Source organism: Ziziphus jujuba, chromosome 1, assembly GCF_031755915.1.
Source record: "Ziziphus jujuba cultivar Dongzao chromosome 1, ASM3175591v1".
In the NCBI taxonomy this organism is placed as follows: domain Eukaryota; kingdom Viridiplantae; phylum Streptophyta; class Magnoliopsida; order Rosales; family Rhamnaceae; genus Ziziphus; species Ziziphus jujuba.
Window position 1 is genome coordinate 34,968,874 of NC_083379.1, and position 24,007 is coordinate 34,992,880.

At 34.3% G+C, this 24,007-nt stretch overlaps 1 protein-coding gene across 3 annotated transcripts; it reads left to right on the plus strand.

Moving 5' to 3' along the window:
• Positions 1-1,765: 1,765 nt before the first annotated feature.
• On the plus strand, positions 1,766-22,125 carry LOC107434762 (uncharacterized). Of its 3 annotated transcripts, XM_060813836.1 has the most exons (15): positions 1,767-2,002; positions 2,094-2,165; positions 2,597-2,683; positions 2,816-2,938; positions 3,949-4,018; positions 18,461-18,665; positions 18,980-19,684; positions 19,760-19,903; positions 20,007-20,198; positions 20,288-20,383; positions 20,504-21,058; positions 21,170-21,265; positions 21,346-21,474; positions 21,555-21,817; positions 21,933-22,125. In XM_060813836.1, the coding sequence occupies exons 6-15, from the start codon at positions 18,474-18,476 to the stop codon at positions 22,069-22,071; spliced, it is 2,511 nt and encodes an 836-aa protein (XP_060669819.1). In that variant the 5' UTR covers positions 1,767-2,002; positions 2,094-2,165; positions 2,597-2,683; positions 2,816-2,938; positions 3,949-4,018; positions 18,461-18,473; the 3' UTR covers positions 22,072-22,125. The 3 variants fall into 3 exon arrangements, with proteins under 3 accessions (XP_060669821.1, XP_060669819.1, XP_060669820.1); XM_060813838.1 differs by lacking the exon at positions 21,170-21,265 and having other exon boundaries at positions 1,766-2,002; XM_060813837.1 differs by lacking the exon at positions 2,597-2,683.
• The last annotated feature ends 1,882 nt before the right edge of the window (positions 22,126-24,007 follow it).

Below are 24,007 nucleotides of genomic sequence, written 5' to 3' on the forward strand. Positions count from 1 at the left end.
ATTTATCCCGAGCCCATCCTATGGCCTTGATTTTTTGGGGAAAAACCACCCTGCTAGGGGTGGTGCACTGAGGTTTTCGAGATGTGTGGGGAAATTGCCATTCCTAGCTAGGACAGGTGTGATCCAAGGGTTGAGATGGGTCAATTGAGTCCCCTTCGAGTGGGATAAGGTGAGCATCCGGGATAAGTTGTCCCATTCATGATTTTGGCTTTCCAAACACTGGATTGGGACTATTGCCAGCCTTGATCTTGCCAGTTCGAAGAAACAAACTCCCTCAAATGTACTTCAAAGAGCCCATTACTGGCAAAAAAATATTCCTCGGTAAACACTATACTTTTTGCGACGAAAATGCAAAATTTTCAGCAAATGTTACATTTTTACCGACGAAAGTAAAATTTTATCAGTACTGGATAGCCTTTTACCGACGACTACTTAATATTGTCGGCAAAACATAACATTTACCAACAAAATAAAAATTCGTTGGAAAAGTCATAAATTTTGCCGACAAATTTAGATATCATCGGTAAAAACTAAACAATTACCGACGAAATTAAAATTAGTTGGCAAAAAAGGTACCTTTTTGTGGCAATTAAAATTTTTCTCGGCAAAAGATATGTGACTTGTTTCACCTTTTACCAACCAACAACACAGTTGTTGGTTAAAGGTAAAATTCCAAAGTATATATTTTTGAATTATTATTATTATTATTAATAAATAGTAAATCTATGTATTTTATTTGTTTCTAATTAATATATATTATATATTTAAATTTTGTTAGTAGGTAGTAAAAAAAGGAAAAAAAAATTGCCGACAAAATCTTACATACTGCATGCTTTGTTTTGGATTTTTAAATTTTTTAACATATAAATTATTTTCTATTCTAACTTGCATTTATTTAACAATTTTGTTGGTAAAAGTTGTAAAATTTTTTTTTGGAAAATTATCATATATTTTTTGTGATATATATGTGTAAATTTTTTATGTTAAAAATTAATTAATTATAATAGTGGATAGTATTATAATTATATGTAACTATATATTTACACACACACACACATATATATATATTATTATTAGTTGTAGTATAAGAGTACTCATTATAAGTTAGTTAATTTATATCTCAACTTACATATAATTTGATATATGCGAAATATTTTATTTTATTACTGATAATGATAATGGAATAAACATTTGGAAAAATTGTAGTTTTTGGGGACAATTTCATATATTTAATTTTTAATTTTTGGTTTGGGTTTTTATGACATGTATAAGTAAATTTTTTACGTTAAAAAAATTAAATGTGCTGCTAATTAATAAATAGTATTATAATTACATAAAACTATATATAAAGTATTATTATTGTTATTAGTAGTAGTAATATTATTTTATAATTTGTAAGATATTTAAATTGTACCAACATATATATAAATAAGCTATTTTTTATCTTAGCTTACAATTAAATTTGCAGTTTCATTACATTTTATGTTGCATTTTAATGGTGGAGAATATATATATTTGTTACGTTCTATGTACTTTATTTTTTAAAAATGTTTGCGGATGAAATATATATTTTGTTTATTTGGTAAATATATTGCTTTTTTATTCTTTTCTTGGATGTATTTTTAAAAAGTGATATATATTATATATTTTTAATTGTTTGAAACGTTTGCGACAAAATATATTTTCCTCAGAAAAATTTCTATTTCCGAGAAATTGATAAAATTTGATGGTAAGTACTTTGTGTTTTTGGCGAGAATTTTAACGTATTTGTAGGCAATAGGAAAAAAAAAATTTCGCGCCTGCCTGTCCCACCTCACTGTCTCGCCAGTCCTCATGTGTAAAAATAATCAAAATACTTATTATTCTCTCCATCTCCGTTGCATCTCCTTCTCCTTTCTCTTATTATTTTTTTTCTTCTGTCAAAATCATTTTCTAAAGGTTGCATCTCCGTTGCAAACCCACTTTCTTTCCTCAAAACCAGCTGCCCTCTGCATCTCCAAAGGTTGAAGCAAACCCATTTTCTTCTTCGAATCTCACTTTGAATTTCTCTTTGATTTTCTTTTTTTTTTTTTTTTTTTTTTTTTTTTTTGCAGGTGGTGGTCATCGATCGATCTGCTGGTTGCCGTTTAAAGCTGTTCTGGTCCCTGGTTGTTTCCGTTCTGCAGGTTGGTGTTGTTCTGTTTTTTTTTTTTTTTTTTTTTTTTTTTTTGGGTATTGCTATGAGCCCCTTCTGTTTGGTGATGTAGATAGGATGATATCTAATTTATCTATTTATTTTTTTCTCTTTTTGTTTATCAATATGCTTATGTTTCATTGTGAAAGGAAGAGTGCTTGCTCCTAATTTCTGTTAATTTTTGGGATGGGAAGCAGTAAGAGTAGAGGGGGAAAAAAGACCCAAGAAAATTTGTGTACAGAAAAACTTGAGTATTTTTAGTTTAAATATATTTTTGAGGGGCTATTGAGTGAGTAGATAAGGTGGGAAAACAGAGTTTCTATGCCTATCAAACCCGAAACAATGGCAGTACTTTCATCTACCATAACAGCATCTTCTCTCATTCCTGCTAGACTTGTAACACAAAATCATCATAATCTGCAGCTCCTTTTTTGCTATCCTATTTGGCCTCGCAACGCCTCCAAAATTCGTATCTCTGTTAGGGTCCAAGCTGCAAAACCTCCTGCCCGAGTATGTTGCTTTTCAGTGGTTTCTTTTTTTTTTTTTTTTTTTCATATATGAACTGGGCTTTCTTTTTTCTTTATCATATTCAATATTTGCATTATATGGGACTTAATTAACAAAAGGGTTTCTGTATCTCAGGTGGAAGTGCCAAAAGTAGTGCCAAAATTCAATCCCTCGTTTCTTGGATTCACCAAGACTGCTGAAATTTGGAATCCTAGAGCTTGTATAATTGGTCTTGTTGGAATCTTCATTGTAGAATTGGTGGGTTTCTATGTCGTTTTTATTTTTATTTTTCTGGTTTTTAGTTACTGAATAGGCAATCAACAAAGAAGTTTGCTTCATTTTCTAAATATTCAGCATAATTGTGAATGCGTTATTGCTGTTGACAGAACTAGTAATGTTTCAGCTATTTCACATTGGAGATAAAATAAGTTATCCTTCCCCGGCCTTGGTGCTCTTCTGGTGTTATTTATTTATTTATTTTTTTTACTAGTAACATTCAAGTATGATTATAGGAATTTGTGCACTGGTTTTTCAAATACTAAAATATCTTTTGGTGTCCTACAATTTTAGGTGGTTTCAGTGAGAAACAAATTTTTGTATGTGCTGTTTCATTTTAAGCTGAAGGGACATGAACCCTCTCTTATTCACAGGCTCACATCTTCGTTATTAATTCATGTAGAGCATGTTGGAGTAGAAGTGGTTGAGTGTGCTTGTGTTATTGAATGGCCTGAGCTAAAGTTATGGTGCTTTATGTGGTTGATGTAATTAAAAATTGTGAGCTTTCCCACCTTTGGTTTTGGGGAAATCATGTCATGGAATGTATTCATGAATATCTGGGATCGAGTGATTCGTGACTGCTCCATTTTATCTTTAGTACTGGTGGTGCATATCATATTACATTAAGGATTTGGTTTTGTGGAGCTTCTCTGTTGGATAACAAATTTGTTAATATTTCTTCAATTATATATTTTTCTGAAATAGTTGATTAACAATACTACTTACACCTGCTTCTTGTGGAAGTGAAATTATACAAGGTTTTCCGTCCATCATACTTCCATAAACTGTATATCTGCACTGGTTCGGCTTAAGTATAATGATTGCTTTATGAAGATAAATAAAATGCAATACCACTATCTATTTGATATAAGGCCAATTGGATATAAGGTTACGACACTGTGTTATAATGCTTACTGCTTAATCTTGTTGCTCAATCAATCTACCGTGAATTTTACTGACTCTTTCATTGGCGGGTGTTATCATGTGATTAGGCATAGAGAAGTGGACTGGGTATAAGCTTCAAATCTGCAATTATTCGTTCCTGAACCATTTCAAGGCCAGGTATGTATAGTAATACAACAATTTTGTTACTTTCCCATGCATGCCATTACTTTGTTGTTCTGTTTCTTTCATGATTTTGTATTCATTGACTATCCGTTTGAAGGCTAAATGAGTTTACAATTATAGGAATTTTCTAGAGGTCTTCTTCTAATCTTATGAGTATCCAAATAGTAATACACTGTCCATTAGCCAAGAAGAAAGTATCAGTGCTTTGATTAGTTGTTTCCTTAGATATCTAAAGTTTACGAAAAAATTATGGTCTAAAAATTTAAAAAAGTTTCTTTGAAAAAATAACAACAATATCAACTGCCTTCATAAATTTGGACAAGTTATACTTAAAATAATAACAATACCAAATAACAACAATATATATTGTTATATATATACATATAACTATATATATAATTATAATATATAGTTACATAAATTTTTGTTTAAAAAATTAACAACAATACCAAAATTTGCAGAAAGTAAAATACATATATTGATAATCAGATACAAAGAAGAAAAGGCCAAAAAACTAAAAATGTAAAACAACTGTTTAAACCTTAGGGAGTTTGTTGATATATTACTCAAACATTAGGGGCTTTGAAAGATATTAACCATTATGGTAATTATGTAATTGCGATTATACCCATTCTGTAGCTAAAGGAATCTAGTCGATATATTACCAAGTGTTAGGGACATTAGTGTTTTTATTAGTAAGGCATACGAAAGTTCAAAATTTTCTTGCTGTATTACAGTCGAATTTATTAGAATAATCCCTAAATAGAAGGAGTTAAATACATATCAATGGTTTTGTTAGATAATGTTGATATGTATGTATGACAACATGTATATTTTGTCATATATGTGTATTGAATTATGCTGTGTATGCTTTCAACTACCATTTAATTTTAACCATGCCACATTTTTCATCTATACCCAAACGGAATGGATCTTTAATTATCTCCGATTCGAATTTCTAGAGAATATGTTGATGGGGTAGCATCATTTATTGAAGTGGCTAAAAACTCTTTGCCGAGGAAACTAGTGTCGTCACAAAAACTCTTTTTGGAGAAAATTATATTCATCGCTAATACTCTTTGCTGAGGAAAGTAATAGTGTCGCATATATAGCTTTGCCGACGACATGTAATTTTGACGGCAAATAACTTATTGTCGACAAAATAATTTTGTCGCTAATTATATTTCAAGAATATAAAAATATTCTCTATTTTTGTAGCCAAAATATTTTACTGACAATTTTTGGTTTGAGGGAAATAGTTTTTGGCGATGAATTTTTGTTTTGGTAGGCAAAAGGTTTTTCTGAGAAAATTATAAAATTCGTCGGTAGAGACAATCGTAGAGGAAGCATAGGCGACAAAGCTTGCGATGAATACTTTTTTGTCAGGAAAACATTTCCCGATGGAAGTTCAGTTTTTCCCGACGAAAAGCTTTTGTCGGTAAAAACTGAATTTCTTGTAGTGACAAAAAATAAAAATTAAACAAACAAACAAAAACAAAAAAATAAAAAATAAAAAATATTCTCCCATTGCATTCATAATGCACAAATTTAGCATTCTAATTAATCGATAGGGCATAGAATCGTATGTTAAAATATAAGACAAAAAGCTAAGTGAGAGAAACATGACCAACTTGGCTTCTTCAACAAGATCTGGGGGATCGCAAGTTGTAGTTTATTTGATCGATTTGCGGCAACACCATGCAAAAATCTTCCATGGCAAACTCAAGCTTGCTAAGACTTCTCAGAAAAGCAAGCATTTCATTGTTGCCCTCTTTATCTGTTTGACAATCCCACATTGCGAAGAATGCTAAAATCGTTTGGTGTAATTGCGATATTGTCCTAAAAAACTGCAAGGCATGTAAATAAGGTAAAACATATCGCTTGATATATATGTTCAAAAGCTATCAATTTTTTTGACAAAGGTCTAGTGCCATCATCAAGGTAAATAGTGGGGCTCTTCAAAACTTTTTTTTGAAACTCCATATCAAGAAGGTGAAGGTGCTTATAAGATGATTTGCATTCCAATTCAATGCCTACAAAAATATGCTTTGCGGCACCACTAATCCAAACCCTTCCCAGGAAGTCTGTAGTCATATTTCCATTTCTTTTCTTTTGAAACTTTTGAGGGATTTTCTTAGCTTAGAAGAAAGCTAGAATGGAACAAATCTAGAAGATGTTGATACTCATCTTTCACTATTGAGCTTTTTGATCGCCATTTGGTCCCAACCAATTCTCAAGCCTTCAAAGAACCTAAGTGCAAGCTTGTTCAGTGAAGTTGGACTGTTAGTTGAGGAAGCTGTTATCAAATGCATTTTTTGCAATACAAACATCACTAGTTGGATCTCCATTATTATTAGATTGCGTCCTATATTTGGTCCCATCCAATGTGTTTTGAACATGGGTTTCTTCTACTTCTACTCCTGGCAAGACAGTGAGTTACCATGGTCCCCCAAGCTTTAGGATGACATAATAGTTTTAATATCATATTTTATTTTGTTAGCCTTTGAATTACATTAAAGGCTAGCATTTCAAATTCAAAAAGTAATTAAATATTGGTTCAGTGACATACTAAAACTTTATTTATTGAAAAAAAAACATGAACAATGTAATGTTAAATTTTAGCTTTTGATATTATCTATCGGTTAAAAAAGAAAATCCTGATAACAATCATCATATTAAATATCTGATTTGAGTGTAACTATATATATATATATATATATATTCATAGTAGTATATATTTAAAATCTTCAATGTTTAAATAATCGTTATTCCTAAATGCTTAATGTACACCAACTATGTATGCAATGTCAAGAAAAAGAAATTAAACTTGTAATATATATGTCAAGTTATGCTTGAAGTTGGAATTGGAAATATATATGAAAAAGTACCCCAAAAAAAATCTAAAGGTCTATCTAATTAAAGACTTTTAGAGTTAATTCGAATATATATATGTATATATATATATATTTATATATATATAGAGAGAGAGAGAGAGAGAGAGAGAGAGAGATTCTCTTATCCATGACATTTTTGTTTGGAATTATCTAGGAAAAACTGCTACAAGACATGATAGGATGTTTACAGAAAATTTATGCATCATACCAAATGTGGTAGGCCCCTCAGACTTATTCCTATATAAAAGGTTCTTGAGTAATAGAAAAGTTATGTATAAATAGGAATTATCTTGTTAGGACAATTTGATGGAAAACTATAAGGATCTCTATTCTTAGCTTTTGTATTATTTCAAGTGCTAAAAGTTAAATATGTATTTGAAATTTATATGAACCTATATGTTATATTGTATTATACTGTACTATATTAATTTTATATTTTACATTGTTTGGTGCAACATTCTATTGTAAATTTTTGTAAATATATATATATATATATATATATTTTTATTTATTATTATTCATGATAATTATTACACTCTCAAAAGTTATGTAATATTAAAAGAATTGAAAAAAAAGTTTTAATGTTAAAAAATAAAAAATTAATAATATATAAATTTATATTATAGTTAATAAAAAATAAATTGTCATCATTTTTAACATTATAATATATTTTTCTTAAATAATTACATTACCTTTAATACATTAAATGAACTTTGATATTTATAATTTTGATTTTTTTTTTTTGTTAAATCATCCAACCCAAGCTTGGAGCTCCGTCCTAAGCCCAGAGGAGCTCCATGCTAAAGCTTATATCTTACACCATTATTTTTGCTCTTCTTCTCTTTTTATTTTTATTTTATTCTTTTTTCTTTCTCTCTTTTTTTAATAGAATATTGAAACTACTAATATTTAAATTAAACAAAAAATAAAAAAATAAAAAGGGCTGGATGGGCTCTAGTTGTTGATGTTTCCGTCACTAGGAGAAAGCAGATCGAGTACTCAATTTACTAAGTACTATGGAGGTTAGATCATGCATGCAGAGCTTCAAATATTGGAGTGCTTAACAAGTAAATAAGAAAAAAAAATGTTGCTTTTCATGTAATTCTTAAGCATGACTGAGCTAACCTGAAGTTTCAGATGGATGCGAATTGTGTTTGGAAACCAAGAGGAGGCTTAAGTATTTATTGCTTTAAGAATTTAAAGACCATTTTTTTAATAATAATAATAAAAAAAGACAACTTTCCTAAAATTGTGAGAGGAAGACCGAGATTATATATGCAAGAGAAGAAAAAGAATGTCAAATATAGCTATGGCTTTGTAGCTTCTTGGATTGTATTTGATGAAGATCTCTTGGGCTTTATTTATACAACTTGGATGCAATGTTTTTTGACATTTGTCTTGATTCTAGTTTGTAACAGTCCAGTCCACCCGTATGAGGTATTGTTTGCTTTGGGTCCAGTCCGTATGTTTTGTCAAAACGCGTCTTAATGGTTAGGGATCCCACCCCTCATCTGCCAGTCCCATTGGCCCGGGCCTCTTAGGCCCAATCGAGATATTGTCCGTTTTGGAAGCTAGGTGGTGAACCCAATCCTACCCCTCACGGTTTTACTTCCCTTATGGGAACGCGTCTCAAGGGAAAGGTATTCACACCTTTTTATAAGGCATGCTTCGTTCCCCTTTTCAACCGATGTGGGATCTCACAATCCACCTCCCTTGGGACCAGCGTTCTCGCTGGCACATTGATCCGGATTTGGCTCTGATACCAACTATAACAGCCCAGTCCATCCGCATGAAATATTGTCCGCTTTGGGCCCAGCCCATATGATTTTGTCAAAACGCGTCTCAATGGTTAGGGGTCCCATCCCTCATCTGCCAGCCCTACTGGCCTGGGCTTCCCAGGCCTAATCGGGATACTGTTCGCTTTGGAAGCTAGGTGGTGAACTCAATCCTACCTCTCACGGTTTTACTTCCCTCATGTGAACATGTCTCAAGGGAAATGTATTCACACCCTCTTATAAGACATGTTTCGTTCTCCTTTCCAACTGATATGGGATCTCACAAGTTCAATGCCCATGAAAGTTAACTTTGTGGCGTTATTGATCCAACCCTTTCCTGGAAGTCTTTCATCATCGGTACGCCACGTCTTCTTTTGTTTCATTGAAGGATGGCCAGGACATGGAAATAAGCTAGATTGAAATAAATCAAGTAGATGACAATATATTTTTGTGGTGTTCAAACTTTCTTAGGAGATTTTGTCCTTATCAAGCCTGAAAGGTTCGAAAGCTCGGAGTGCTAGCTTGTTGAGACTAGTTGAACTGTAACAAGTTGAGCAATTAGTTATCAATAAGTCGTACATTCTCTACAATGTGAACATGGAAAGTTGATTCTCCAGCATTAGCAAATCTCGAACGATTATTGGTATCATTGACCAAGTTCCAAATATCGATTCCTCTGATAAGTAGAAAATGAGTCAACTATCAAATCAACGCCATCTACTCCTAATATCACTCCATCTATTGTAGACCCTCAATCAGCAAACCAGCAACGGACACTTTCCAAACCAGGGGCCTTCTCGTATGGCAGGAATTCAAACAGTAGCTGCCTGCTTTAATTCTTTTTCTTTTATTTTTGGTCAATATGGAAAGCTGGTTATTAGCTTCCTTCCTTGTTAAATTTTCCTTCTTACTCTCTTTTCTTAACATCTGTATAAATTCCTCTCTTCTCTGTAAGTTGGAATATCAAGAAATAATACACACAGCTGTTTATTTCTTTATGGTATCAGAGCATTATTCCGCATATATCGTTGCCATGGATTCTCAAATTTTTTTTCCCTCATAACCAAATGCTAACACTAGAGCCGTTGTTCCACAAGAATCCATCCTAACAATTCAATCCTTCCACCAGTGCACCAGTTTAGTTTCTGTTAAACTAAATGCTTCAAACTTCCTTCTATGGCGTTCACAAGTTATTCCTTTAGTGAGAAGTCTCGCTATATACCACCATTTCATTAGAGGTGAACCACCATGTGAATTCCTACATGATGAAAAGGAGGTCCTTGTCATAAATCTAAATCATGGCACATGGATCAATAATGATGGGCTGTTGACAACCTGCTTGTGGCTAATGAAATTTTGAGTTTGAATGTAGGAATTGACAGTGCTTATCTGCTATGGAAATCCATAGAAGATCAACTGCTGCCATCAACAAAAGAGCAGGAACATGTTTTCAAGGATAGGCTTGCATTACTCAAGAAAGGAAGTCTAACAGTCGATGAATATATGAGAAAATTCAATCAAGTGTGTGACAATCTTGCCGCTATTAACGCTCCAGTTTCAGACATAGACAAAGTCTTCTCCTTTGCTCGAGGTCTTGGTCCTAATTATAAAGATTTCGGAGTCGCAATGTTGGCCAAACCACCCTACCCAACATTCAACCAATTCATTTTGACGTTACAAAGCCACAACCACATGCTAGATAATGAAGATGAAGAGCATGACAACAATCAAGCCTATATTGGACAGCATGGATGTGGTAGAAGTCGAGGAACTCGTGGTGCTGGACATTTCAACTCAAGAGGAAAAGGATTCACACCAACAGGGAATTTCACTGAAATTAAGAGATCTGAGATCAAACTTTATGCCGAAGGAAACCATGGACAAAATTTTGAAGGTAAACTCATTTGTCAGATATGTGATAAACCTAACCATAGTACCGTAGACTGCTGGCACAAGTTTGACCACTCCTACACCAAGGATCACATTCCAGAGGCACTAGCAGCTTTTAAAATTGTTGACAGCACCGACCCAAATTTCTATGCAGACTCTAGAGCCACTGCACATATGACAAATGATAATGGTAAAATGCCTACATCCTTTCCTTATAAAGGCAATGACAGTATATATGTTGGCAACGGGAATAGTCTTCCAATCTTATACACCGGTAATATTAATTTTAAAACTGAAAATGGTTATTTAAAACTAAAGAACGTTCTCGTAGTACCAAAATTAAAGAAGAATCTCCTGTCAATTAGTCAATTAACAACTGGCAATGATTATACTTTTCAATTCTCATCCAATGGTTTTATGATAAAGGATTGCAGCCAAAGAATCATAGCAACAGGATATAAAAAAGGAAGGTTATATGTTATGAATGAGCAAAAACACCATGCTTTGAGTGCAACAAAGGCCTCGGCGGATCTGGTACCAACGGATGGGACATCCTAGCTTGAAAATTTTAAAAAATTTACATCTAAATAATGTTATTGATGTTTCAAATTAGACAAATAAATTTAATGTTTGTTCTAGTTGCCAGATAGGGAAGAGTTGCAAACATCCTTTTTCTTTATCAAATAAAATTTTTTGTTTCCCCTGGAAAAGATCTACTGTGATATTGGGGACCATCCCCAACACTTTCCACCCAAAGATATCGTTTCTATGTTGTCTTTATTGATAATTATTCTAGGTATACTTGGCTTTTTCCTTTACGTAAAAAATCTAAATGTTTTGATTGTTTTCTTAAGTTTTAAAAAATGGTTGAGAATCAATTCGATCGACGAATTAAGATTTTCTAAAGTGATGGAGGAGGTGAGTTTATATCTTTAGCTTTTAAGAAACATTTAGAAAAGCATGGAATTATTCACCAAATGTCGTGTCCAGGAACCCCTGAACCAAATGGGGTTGCTGAAAGAAAATACCGACATGTGGTGGAAATGGGCTTGACTATGATGTTTTATGCCCATGTATCTATGAAATTATGGGTAGAAGCTTTCTTAACTGCAACATTTCTCATTAATATGTTACATTCATCTGTTCTAAAAAATGAAACTCCATATTTTCGTTTATTTAAAAGACACCCTAACTATCAAAGTTTGAGAATTTTTGGTTGCAGGTGCTATCCTTACCTTCGGAACTATGCTTCAAATAAATTTTCAAAGAAAACTCTTCCCTGTATCTTCATCAGTTACAGCCGTCAACACAAAGGTTTTCGTTGTCTTCATCCACCAACCAATCGAATTTACATCTCTCGGCATGTTTTTTATGAACACTATCTCCCTTACTCACCTACTGTTGATAACTCACAAACACACCTTGAGCTTGTCAATTTTCCAGATAACTTGTGTGACACTTGGCCTACCATACCAGATTGTATTTCCATCACAGATTCCTTTCTTAGTAAAATACCTTTTGCTTGTATAATCAATAAACCCAATGGCTCCTTTCATGAAACACGTGCAAGCCAAGAAGACCACATTGGGAACACAACTCCTTTTTATACAACCAATACACCAAATGACCCTATAGATAAACTAGAAAGCTCCCTCCATGTACCACACATAAATCGAGAAGTCTATACCCTTCACCCAATGTGAACCCGTGACAAAGAAAACCCCACTCTTCAAGAAACATCAACATGTGACCACAATGTGTCTTCACCATCTTTAATTCACAATAACTCACCAATTCCCTCATTTTCCACTCCAACCCGTGACCAACCACACTAACACACTTCAGAGACCAAGAAGATCTTCAAGAAATATCAACACGTGACCACAATGTGTTTCCATCTCTTTTTCACAATAACTCACCAATTACTTCATTTTCCACTCCAACCCGTGACCCACAATAGCAACAGACCTTTCAACCATTCTCACCCCATGTCAACAATGCACCATCACCAACTTTACCTCACATTAACTCTCCAACAGCAGCTGACATGGTACCTCATCACATGCACCCAACTTTGACTCCAACCTGTGACCAACAACACTCTATCCTTCCACCAACCTCAACACGTGACAACCATACTTTTTCTTCCTCTTTAATCCATAATAACTCCTTACCAGCAGCTACAACCATACCTACTCACATGCATACAGCTGAAACTATTCCAGCTTTGATCGAAAACACTTTGCCTCGTGCTTTGATGGACATATCCCCAATAGACCAACTTGTTGAGCTTAACAATTTTCATGTTTTTTATCACATAGGGGTACAAGACAATCTTGTAGTCGATTTGCAAGTTCCAACTTCAGATACCACCTCGAGACAAGATCAAAGCACACACCCAATGATCACAAGACAAAGATTAAAGGCAAACCCACAGCTAACTTCACATATGTCTTTGTTGTCATTGACCAATCTTTGAAATCTGCCTTGCAACGACCTGAATGGTTCCAAGCTATGCAAGAAGAGTACACAGCCTTGCTTGATAATAAGACTTGGGAATTAGTCCCATGACCACCACATACCAATATAGTTGGCTCGTGGGTTTATAAAACCAAGTATAGAGAAGATGGATCCATCGACAGGTTCAAGGCTCGTCTCGTTGCAAAGGGGTTTACGCAAATTGAAGGCCAAGACTTTGATGAAACCTATAATCCCGTAATCAAGCATACCACTGTTAGATCGATCATCTCTATAGCTATTACTTGCCAGTGGACAATCCGACAGCTAGACATCAAGAATGCCTTCCTGCATGGTCAACTAAAAGAAACCGTCTTTATAGAGCAACCTCCAGGTTTCATCTCCTCATCTCATCCTCACCATGTGTGCCTCCTAAGAAAATCCTTATATGGCCTTAAATAGGCCCTTCGTGCATGGTTTGATAAACTTTTTCAATTTTTACAATCTTTAGATTTCGTATGTAGCAAGGCTGATTTCTCCCTCTTTGTGTTTCAAAAATCTCATCTTGTTGTGTTTTTATTAATTTATGTAGATGATCTTCTGCTCACAGAAAATAATGTTAATATTATAGATGATCTTAGTAATAAAATGAGTGCCGAATTTGCTATTAAAGATTTAGGAAAATTACATTATTTTCTTGGATTGGAAGCTAGGTATTTTCGAGGGGGCATGTTTCTCACACAAACAAAGTACACACATGGTCTTCTATCTCGTGCAAAAATGCTTGATGCCGCTTCCATGAAAACACCTCTAGCTGTCAAAACCACGACCTAGTCAACTGACAATGCCTTAGTCGAAGCCACCGAATACAGACAGCTTGTTGGTAGTTTACAATACCTCACCTTCACTCGATCGGACATCTCACATGCTGTTAATCGAGCTTGCTAGAACTTTCAGGAACCCACGATGTGACATCTTAAAGATGTTAAAAGAATATTGCGATATCTCAAAGGTACCATCATACATGGGTTATGATTTCTCTCTCACACCTCTTTTAATTTGATACGTTACTGTGATGCTGATTGGGCTAGATGTCCAACAACAAAGCGCAGCACAAGTGAGTATTGCATCTTCTTTGGTGCTACCTGTATCTTTTGGTCCTCTAAGAAGCAATCAACCGTAGCTCGTTCTAGCACCGAGGTTAAATATCGAGCTATGGCAACAACAATGGTTGAACTCACATGGCTTACCTATTTATTAAGAGATGGTATTATCTTACACCAACCATCTCACTTGTGTGTGACAACATCAGTGCATTACACATGACTATCAACCTTACCCTACATGGACGAACAAAGCACATCCAAATTGATTACCACTTTGTCAGAGAAAAAGTAGCCGTTGGACACCTCATTACTTGTTATATTCCTTCAAACTTGCAAATTGCCGATATTCAGACCAAGCCTCTAGCATGAACTCTTTTCTACCAATTCCGAAACAAGCTTGGAGTTTATGCACCACCTTCTCCATGCTTGAGGGGGCATGATAAGGAAGAAAATGAGTCAACAATCAAATCAGTGCCATCTACTCCTAATATCACTCCATCTGTTGAAGACACTCAATCAGCAAACTAGCAACGGACACTTTCCGAACGAGTGGCCTTCTCATATGGCAGGAATTCAAACAGTAGCTGACCTGTTTTAATTCTTTTCCTTTTATTTTTGGTCAATATGGAAAGCTGGTTATTAGCTTCCTTCCTTGTTGAATTTTCCTTCTTACTCTCTCTTCCCAACATCTATGTAGATTCCTCTCTTCTCTGTAAGTTGGAATATCAAGAAATAATATATACACAGCTATTTATTTCTTTATCCTCAACATCTTTTCCCTATAAATAATATTAGAGAAAATAAATATATAAAATGAGAACCAATTTATTGTTTAATGTAAATGATTTAGATAGTATATATATAACATATACATCACAACTCTTTTCGTATAATCGTAGTAGCTATCAACCGCCATCATTTGGACAAACTCATTTGCTGTTCATATCTTCAAAATTCTCTAACACTCTCTATTTCGCCCTCCAACTCATGCATATACAACCTTTTCAAGATCAGCTTTCTAGCGTGCGGCATTTTCTCAAATCCGATTCATAAATCGAAGTGTTTGAGCTTTCCATTGCTTTTAAACAGGCTTGTTATAATGAAGCAAATCAATAGAAACAATATTAGGATCGTAAGCCTTTTCATCAACTTCACGTATATGGGTTGGAACCTTGAATATTGACCATCTTTTGCTGGTTTCTACTTTTGGCTTATTGGAAGACTGTTTCTTTTTTTCTTTTTTTTTTCTTTCCTTTCTTCTTCAAAAGACAAGCTCTTGTCTTGAAGGATCATCATCAATCTTGATTTGGTGATCGAGATTGTGGCCAGCAGTCGCCTACAAAGTTGGGATTTCAAATTTTTCAACAGAGCTCAATGCATTTGCCAAATTTGTTAAAGTATCGTCTACCATATACATACATATATATATATATATATATATATATATATATATATATATATATATATATAGGAGAATTCTATGGTGCAGACCGCATCCAAAATAGACATTTTTTGGATGAAAGTATCGGTTTTGATATGTACAGTATACAGCAAAGCCGATGCTTGCATCCAAAAAGTATCAGTTTTGGATGAGTATGCATGCGGACTAGGACTATATATATATATATATTTTTTTTTTTTTCAACAGTTTTAGCTGCTAATAAAATCCCCAGCTAGATCTCTTCTTTTCACTGCAACCAAAAATGACCAGCTTGTTTATTTCAGTGATGATCATTTTTGATGTTAGAGAAAAATATATGAAAAACAAATGATAGGTCAACTCCTGTCAATTTAAGATTTTAGAAGGACTGATAATTTAACTTAAAATCAAAATGAGCAATCAAAAAAGTTCTAAGTTCAAAAACTTAACAACCTATTGAACCCAAAGACGCTAGGCCTACATCTAAAATGAACATCAGATAAAAATTTAAAAGTAGATTAATTGAATGCAGTTAGAATTTACTGAAAATATAAAAATAAAAAAGCAGCTAATTAAGAGTACTTTTTAGGGGAATTTGGCCCAATATCCCTTTCGGGATGAGCTTAATGATATTTGCCCCTTTATTTGCTATTATTTTTTTCTACCCTTTAATTTCTATTTTAACCTTAAAACAATAAAAAATGACTTGGATATCCTTTTATGTTTTAAACAAACAAAGAACAAAAATCTATTTTTCAGAAAAAAAAAACAAAGTACATCAAGTAATTATTTTTACAAGAATACACAAAAATACAAAAAAACAAAACTTGCCATGAAAAAAACAAAGGAATCTTCATCTTAGCACCCTTAAAAAATACAAAGAAAAAACAAAAAAACAAAACTTCATCTCATCTCAGCACCCTTGAACGGCTATCTCTGAGGTAATTGTTTTAATATTTTTGTTTATTTGTTGCCGTGGACCGGTGTGGGTTTGTTTTTGTGTTAATTTTTTGCCTTGCTGTAACCGGTGTAGATTTGTTTTTGTGTTTATTTGTTACCTTGCCATGGACCCGTGTGGGTTTTTTTTTTTTTTTTTTGTGTTTATTTGTTGCCTTACCGTTAAATACTTATAAATTTAGTACAATGTGATACATTGAAACTTTTGATTTGTGTTTAGAACCGGTTAAAAATGTGGAATTTTTGAAGTTTATTTGAAATTTAGGTTTTTGTATGGAAGTGATTATAACTTAGGTTTTAGGATAGATTAATATTGGGTATCAGTAGGAAATGAAGAGAGGAAAAAAATGGAACCGGTTTGGCCATAAACGGTGGCCGGAGGTGGGAGAAATAACCGGGTCAAAAATCGGATCGGGACCGGTTCAGGCGGGTTCGGATCAACCAGGCTAAAGGTTGAAGATGGAGCGAACGACATGTCGTCTGGGATGAACAACACCTAGACGACACGTCGTTTTTAATTTTTTTAAAAAAGATTTATTATTATTTTTTTTTTTGGGATTCCATCGACATCCCTGAGCATGGAAAATAAATAAAGGATGAAGACAGGGAAATCAATGAATTTGATAACGAATAATGTTAGTTTGTAATAATGTTAGTTTGTAATAAATAAACGTAATATATGTATATATATATTTGTTACAACTTAGGGATATAAGGATTTTTATCCTGATCGAAGTTTAAATCCTAAAGCTAAAGCTGTTATCTCACTAGTGCATGATGCTCAAACTCTGTCTCTAAAACTGCTTTTGTGGGTTGAAAAGAAGAATTTTTATAAAAATGTACGTGACCCTTAAGAAACTAATTATTTTTTTTTTTGATTTGTATACAGATAAATCCTGGACCCTAAACTAATTATATAGATAAAATAAACATAAAGTGAATGATTTTGTATAGCATATATAGGTGTCGGTAGGTCTAAGCTTTTATAACCAAATCAGGTTAAACACAAGCAGTATGGGGAAGAGATGTAGCTACATTAGTTGACATACTTATATAGAAGTGATGGACATGTTGCAGTCCAGCCTAACCTACATGTTCAGATTATAGTCTGCAACTTTCTGTGCACATTTTTTAGACATATATTGTATGTTAAGAATATAATTAAATATATCATGAATATGATATGTATATATACAGTCTAAGGGCTGCTTTTGATTGGCTTATAACAATCTGTCTGTTGCGTAGCTTCTATGTAGTCTTCCACCTCTATATTTCACTTTCTTGTTTTTCTACTTTGGGTGAATTAACTACTTCCTCTCTAGTCATTTCAATATTTCACTTTATCTGCTTCTGCATGTAGCATCATAATTGGCCACAATTGTGGGTTGCTCTATTAAAACCCCACTTTAGATTATAGCTGCATTAGAAATCTTAGTTGCTTTTCAGATCTTCTTTTTCTTTTAAGTTTTTTCTTTTTTCTTTTTGCTAGTGTAATTTATTACTAAAAATCAGTACTTGGGGATAAGATAAAAATACTGTATGATTAATTAAAATTGAAGTTGAGAATTCCAGAGTTACTACTTTTTAATTGTTTGTACTTTCTAAAGGTATAGATATATATATATATATATATAGAGAGAGAGAAGATCGGTGCATAAAATTTTAGGTACATGGTTAGCTAGAAGCAAACATGCAAACACTTTATCCCCAAAAAAGGGAAAAAAAAAATTAAAGAAGAAGAAGATAGAAAGATTTAGAAGTAAACACACTGCTATACAGTAAATGTTCAGTAAATGTTTTGTAGATGGCATACACAATATCTTTAGGAAGAGAGCGTATGAAATTGAGGATTGTGGATATTTATATATGCATACATAGTTGACAATGTGGTTAAAGGTAGATAAAAATTTATTAATGTTGTCAATGTACATTTGTAGGTTGTACTTTATAATGGCACCAAAGAGGAACTTACGAGCTCAACCGAAGAAGGGAGGTAAGAAGGTGGAAAGTAAGAGACGCGGTGGTAGCACATTAGCACCCGACTGTAAGTGTCGACGAACTACTAGGCAGAAATCTAAAGCTGAGACGGAAAGCACCAAACTTCCAGGGCACATTCCACTTTCCTCTCCCCCATCTGAGATGGTAAGTTTTATATTCATTTATGTTGTTTTGTGCAGTAAATGATAAGACATCTGTCAGTATTTATTCATAAATGTGAAAACTCAAGAAAAACTTCACCCGATGGCCATCGGTAATTGCCGATAGGCCATTGGGATTTTTTTTAGTTCATTGTAGGTTGATTACCGATGGTTTCTTCGGTAATTACCACTAGTGCAAAAATGTGAACCCATATGTCTTAAGATTTAGTTAGAAATTATTATTATCAAGTTAGGGTGAAAAAATAGGGTATGATTAAATCGTTGACGTCAGTTCCATTTATGTAATTCATTTTGCAGCCCATCGACGCTCCAAAGGAACGGATCTTTCAGGATGCCGATATATTTAAAGTTAGGGCACATTCATTCGGGAATCCAATAGAAGCGAACAAAGTAATTACAAGTGTCCTCACAAGCGAGCAGTTGGAAAAGTATAGACAAACATGTTTTGGACACTTACTTGACATGAAAAACCTCAGGTTCTCTGGTCAGCTAGTGCATCACCTGCTTTGCAGACGAGTTGTGTCCAACAATCCAGAAGTACTGGAGTTTAACTTTGGCGGATCTGGAGTGCGGTTTACGAAGTGGGAATTTGCACTCATTAGTGGCTTAAAGTTTTGTAGGTACCCTTCCATGTATGATATGCAAATTTCCAAAGGAAAGGAGCTTCTCACGAGGTTGCTAGATGACAGGACTGACTTGAAACTGCCCGAACTAGAACAAATATTCAAGGGTACACATTTTGTGGATGATTGGGATGCTGTAAGAATTGCGTTATTATATTTCTTAGTTCATGGTGTACTCGGAATGGATCCGAGGGTTCAAATAAATAGAAAATTCATTGATTTGGTTGCTGATATCGAGGTATTTAATTCCTACCCTTGGGGCATTTTGAGCTACAATGAGACAATCAACTCATTCCACAATGCATTCCAGCATAGAGGACGTGCAGTAAAGAATAAATCACAATCGTATGACCTAAAAGGTTTTCCATTGGCATTTCAGGTACGGTAATGTATTTAATCCATATAGCGTTTACTTAAAAATTATATTTAATAACCTATAATATATATTTTGTAGTTGTGGGGGTTTGAGGCAATCCCTGATTTTGGTAACCAATTTGGTGAGCGGCAAGAAACCCGTTGTCCGAGGATCCTTAGATGGCATGCTACAAGTCAACCGAACCATTTTGCTGTTCATAATTGGTTCACCTCAAATAGCAATGTAAGGCAAATTTTTTTAGACTACATGGTACGACTACATTCAAGTTACATTACCAAAGTCAGTTTCCAAATTTACTTTTTTTTCTTTTCTTCATTTCGTGTAGTATGTTGTGCACTGGAGGTTAGATGCTACCGATGAGGAGAAGACTATGGATTACTGGCGAACAATAGCAGTGAACATACATGAAGTTCGCTATACGGCACCACCACTTGTAGCACCGATAGCCACCGTTGGTGCTAAAGATGCGTCCAAAGCTGAGGAGCATTCTAGTGGCCCTCCAGATGCTAATTTCAGGGTATGCAATTGTTACTTGCATGCAAATTTGTATTTCATATGTTGTACTAATATATATTGACTTATGTTTTGGATATTGATATTGATTAGCTTGCTTGCTTGGAGGCAAAATTTGATGAATTAAAGAAAGAGATGGCATCGTTAAGGAAGATGCTTAGTTCTGTTATTGACCAACAAAAGCATCAGGTATCATTTAGACAACTTAGTATACTTTAGGGTTTCAGCATTATTAAATTATATATTGTAATTCAACAATTATTTGTTGTTAGGGTTTGGGAACAGCAAAATAACCATTATGTTTTGCAGGCCGAACATCATATGCACAGCCATTCACCGTCATCTTCGGTGAGACCATCATCCCCTGTGGCACCGTCATTTGGAGAGCAAGCCGAAGAATTTGATGCACCCATAGACGGTTCCAATGGTAGGAAGGAGGATGATGATTGTACTACACCGTTTGAGCCTATCATACCTGGAGGACCCTATGTGGAGGATTCCGGGGCTTTGGTGCCATATCAGCCTTTGCATTGGGGGTGGGATATCAGTGCTTCAGCTGGCAGTCCACATCATGACCAATCAGATGAGATTGAGGTGGAGGATTGGACGCATAACGTTTGTGATACAAGCCGATTCGGTAGAGTTTACCACCAGTCACCTCACGTCATCTCTTCTTATACCGACCCGTGTAAGAAGAAGGTCAAATTTAATCTTAATCGACATATTGATGCATCGAAGGAGAGGGCGTTCGATGAGTGGTTTAGGGTGGCACCGAACGAAGCAACCGTGTGTACGTCTTATATGATGGTGGGGAAGAAATTTTTTGCTGAGCTACTTACCTCTACAGGATGGTTGACTTCCGATGTAAGTTATATACTTTATTTTCATGTAAATTCATTGTGTTCCTACGTTTGGAATGATGTTTTATTTATCACCTTGCACTTGTTATTTATTTCCTTTAATGTGGTTTTGCAGCATATTGACACTATTTTGTATTTCATACGAAAAAGGCGGTTTGAGAATGAGAAGATGTTCACCCACACCTGTGCCATATTAGATGTGTTATTTTGGGTAAGATGATGGGATGTTACTGCGTTGCTTAATGTTATACTGATGACATTTTATGTTGTATCTATTTTATTATTTGGCAGTCATCCATCAAAGGGCGTTATCCCATATGGGGGGCATCTCGAAGCACATATTTATGTGATTCGACACTTTGTAGCTATGTGCGTGGGAAGTCACCCAAACCTAGCGTGCCGTGGCGGCGATGTGATTATGTAAGTGCCTACATATATTTAAAAAAATTCTCACTAAGTTTCCCAATTTATGGATAATGAGGTTATGTTCTAATTTGCAGGTGTACATCCCTATCAACAATGGAGGCGCCCATTGGTTGGCAGCATGTGTGGACTTGAAGGCGCGACATATTGATTTATACGATCCAAATATGGGAAATAAATATGTCCAGAATAAAGAGTTGAACAATGCGGAATGCCTTACATATATGCTGCCTTACCTATTGAGGGATGGGGGATATTACGAGAAGAATCCGGACGTGCCTCCCACTTTAGAACCATTCACGATGACCATGATCAAAGATGCACCCCGCCAAGATAATGGGTATGAATGTGTTGTCATATCAAACCACCTCTATTGCTGTTGTTTTATTGTGCTTACGTGTGGAAATACACGTGGTTGGTTTTCATTAATGCTAATCATTAATGCTATTCTGTAGGGGTGATTGTGGTGTCTATGCTTTGAAATTTATTGAATACAAGAGCAGTGAGGAGACTCTTTCATTTGGCCCGGAAGACATTAGGTTTTTTAGAAAAAAATATGCTGTTGATTTGTACTTTAATAAATTTTCAATGTAGATCATATGTTTAATGTTATGACACTCTATACTAATGTTATCTTAATATGCTGAACCTAGCTTTAGTAATGATAATCGTTGACAACCAAAAAAAAAAAAAAAAAAAAAAAGAGAAAAGAAGACCTTCGGCTGTGATAAAAATTAAAGCAAAGATGATTACCGATGGTGCATCAATTACCATAGGGTTTTTGGTAATTATCGATGAAACCTACAATAATTTTTCCTGAAAGTATAAATTGATTACCGTAGGTTTCATCGGTAATTACCAATGGTCTACAGTAATCATATTTTTTTTTGCCAATTTGAGAACTTTTTCCGAACGTTTGAGGTTTTCTTTCCTTAAGATCCTTGAAGAATCCATATTTTGCATGTTTTTGCATTTAACACACTTTAGGAGACTTGTGGGGGCCATAACATTGGTAAAATATGATTACCATTGGGTTTCAGTAATTATCGATGAAACCTACAGTAATCAAATTTTTTTGCCAATTGGAGAATGTTTTCAGAACATTTTGGGTTTTTCTGTTTGAGGGCATTGATGAATGTATATTTTGCATGTTGTTGCCGGAAACACCCATTAGCTGAGTCTTTGGACTAAAAAAAAATGTGAATTGATATGCAAATTATGGATTCTTCAATGATCCTAAGGAGAGAAAACCCTAAAAGTTCGGAAAAAGTTCTCAAATTGGCAAAAAAAATATGATTACTGTAGACCATCAGTAATTATCGATGAAACCTACGGTAATCAATTTATACTTTTTGGAAAAATTATTGTAGGTTTCAACAGTAATTACTGTAACCCCTATGGCAATCACATTTACCAATTTTTTGGGCCCCACAAGTCCCTTAATGTGTGTTAAATGCAAAAACATGCAAAATATGGATTCTTCAATGATCCTAAAGAGAGAAAACCCCAAAAGTTTGGAAAAAGTTCTCAAATTGGCAAAAAAAATATGATTACTTTAGATCATCGGTAATTACCAATGAAACCTACGGTAATCAATTTATACTTTCTAGAAAAATTACCGTAGGTTTCATCGATAATTACCGAAACCCCTATGGTAATCACATTTTACCAATTTTTTGCGCTCCACAAGTCCCCGAATGGGTGTTAAATGCAAAAACATGCAAATTATGGATTCTTAAATGATCCTAAGGAGATAAAACCCCAAAAGTTAGGAAAAAGTTTGTAAATTGGCCTAAAAAATATGATTACTGTAGACCATCGGTAATTACCGATGAAATCTATGGTAATCAATTTATACTTTGAAAACATTACCGTAGTTTTTATCGGTAATTACCGAAACCCCTATGGTAATCACATTTTACCCATTTTTTGGGCCCCACAAGTCCCCTAATGTGTGTTAAATGCAAAAACACACAAAATATGGATTGCTCAATGTTCTTGAGGAGAGAAAACCCCAAAAGTCTGGAAAAAGTTCTCAAATTGGAAAAAACAATACGATTACTGTAGGCCATCAGTAATTACCGATGAAACCTACGGTAATCAACTTATATTTTCTGGAAAAATTACCATAGGTTTCATCGGTAATTACTGTAACCCTTATGGTAATCACATTTTACCAATTTTTTGGGCCCCACAAGTCCCTTAATGTGTGTTAAATGCAAAAACATGCAAAATATGGATTCTTCAATGATCTTATGTAGAGAAAACCCCAAAAGTTCAAAAAAAGCTCTGAAATTGGCAAAAAAACTACGATTACTGTAGGCCATCGGTAATTACCGATGAAACCTACGGTAATCAACTTATACATTCTGGAAGAATTACCATAGGTTTCATCGGTAATTACCGTAACCCTTATGGTAATCACATTTTACCAATTTTTTGGGCTCCAAAAATCCCGTAATGTGTGTTAAATTCAAAAAAATGCAAAATATAGATTCTTAAATGATCCTAAGGAGAAAAAACCCCAAAA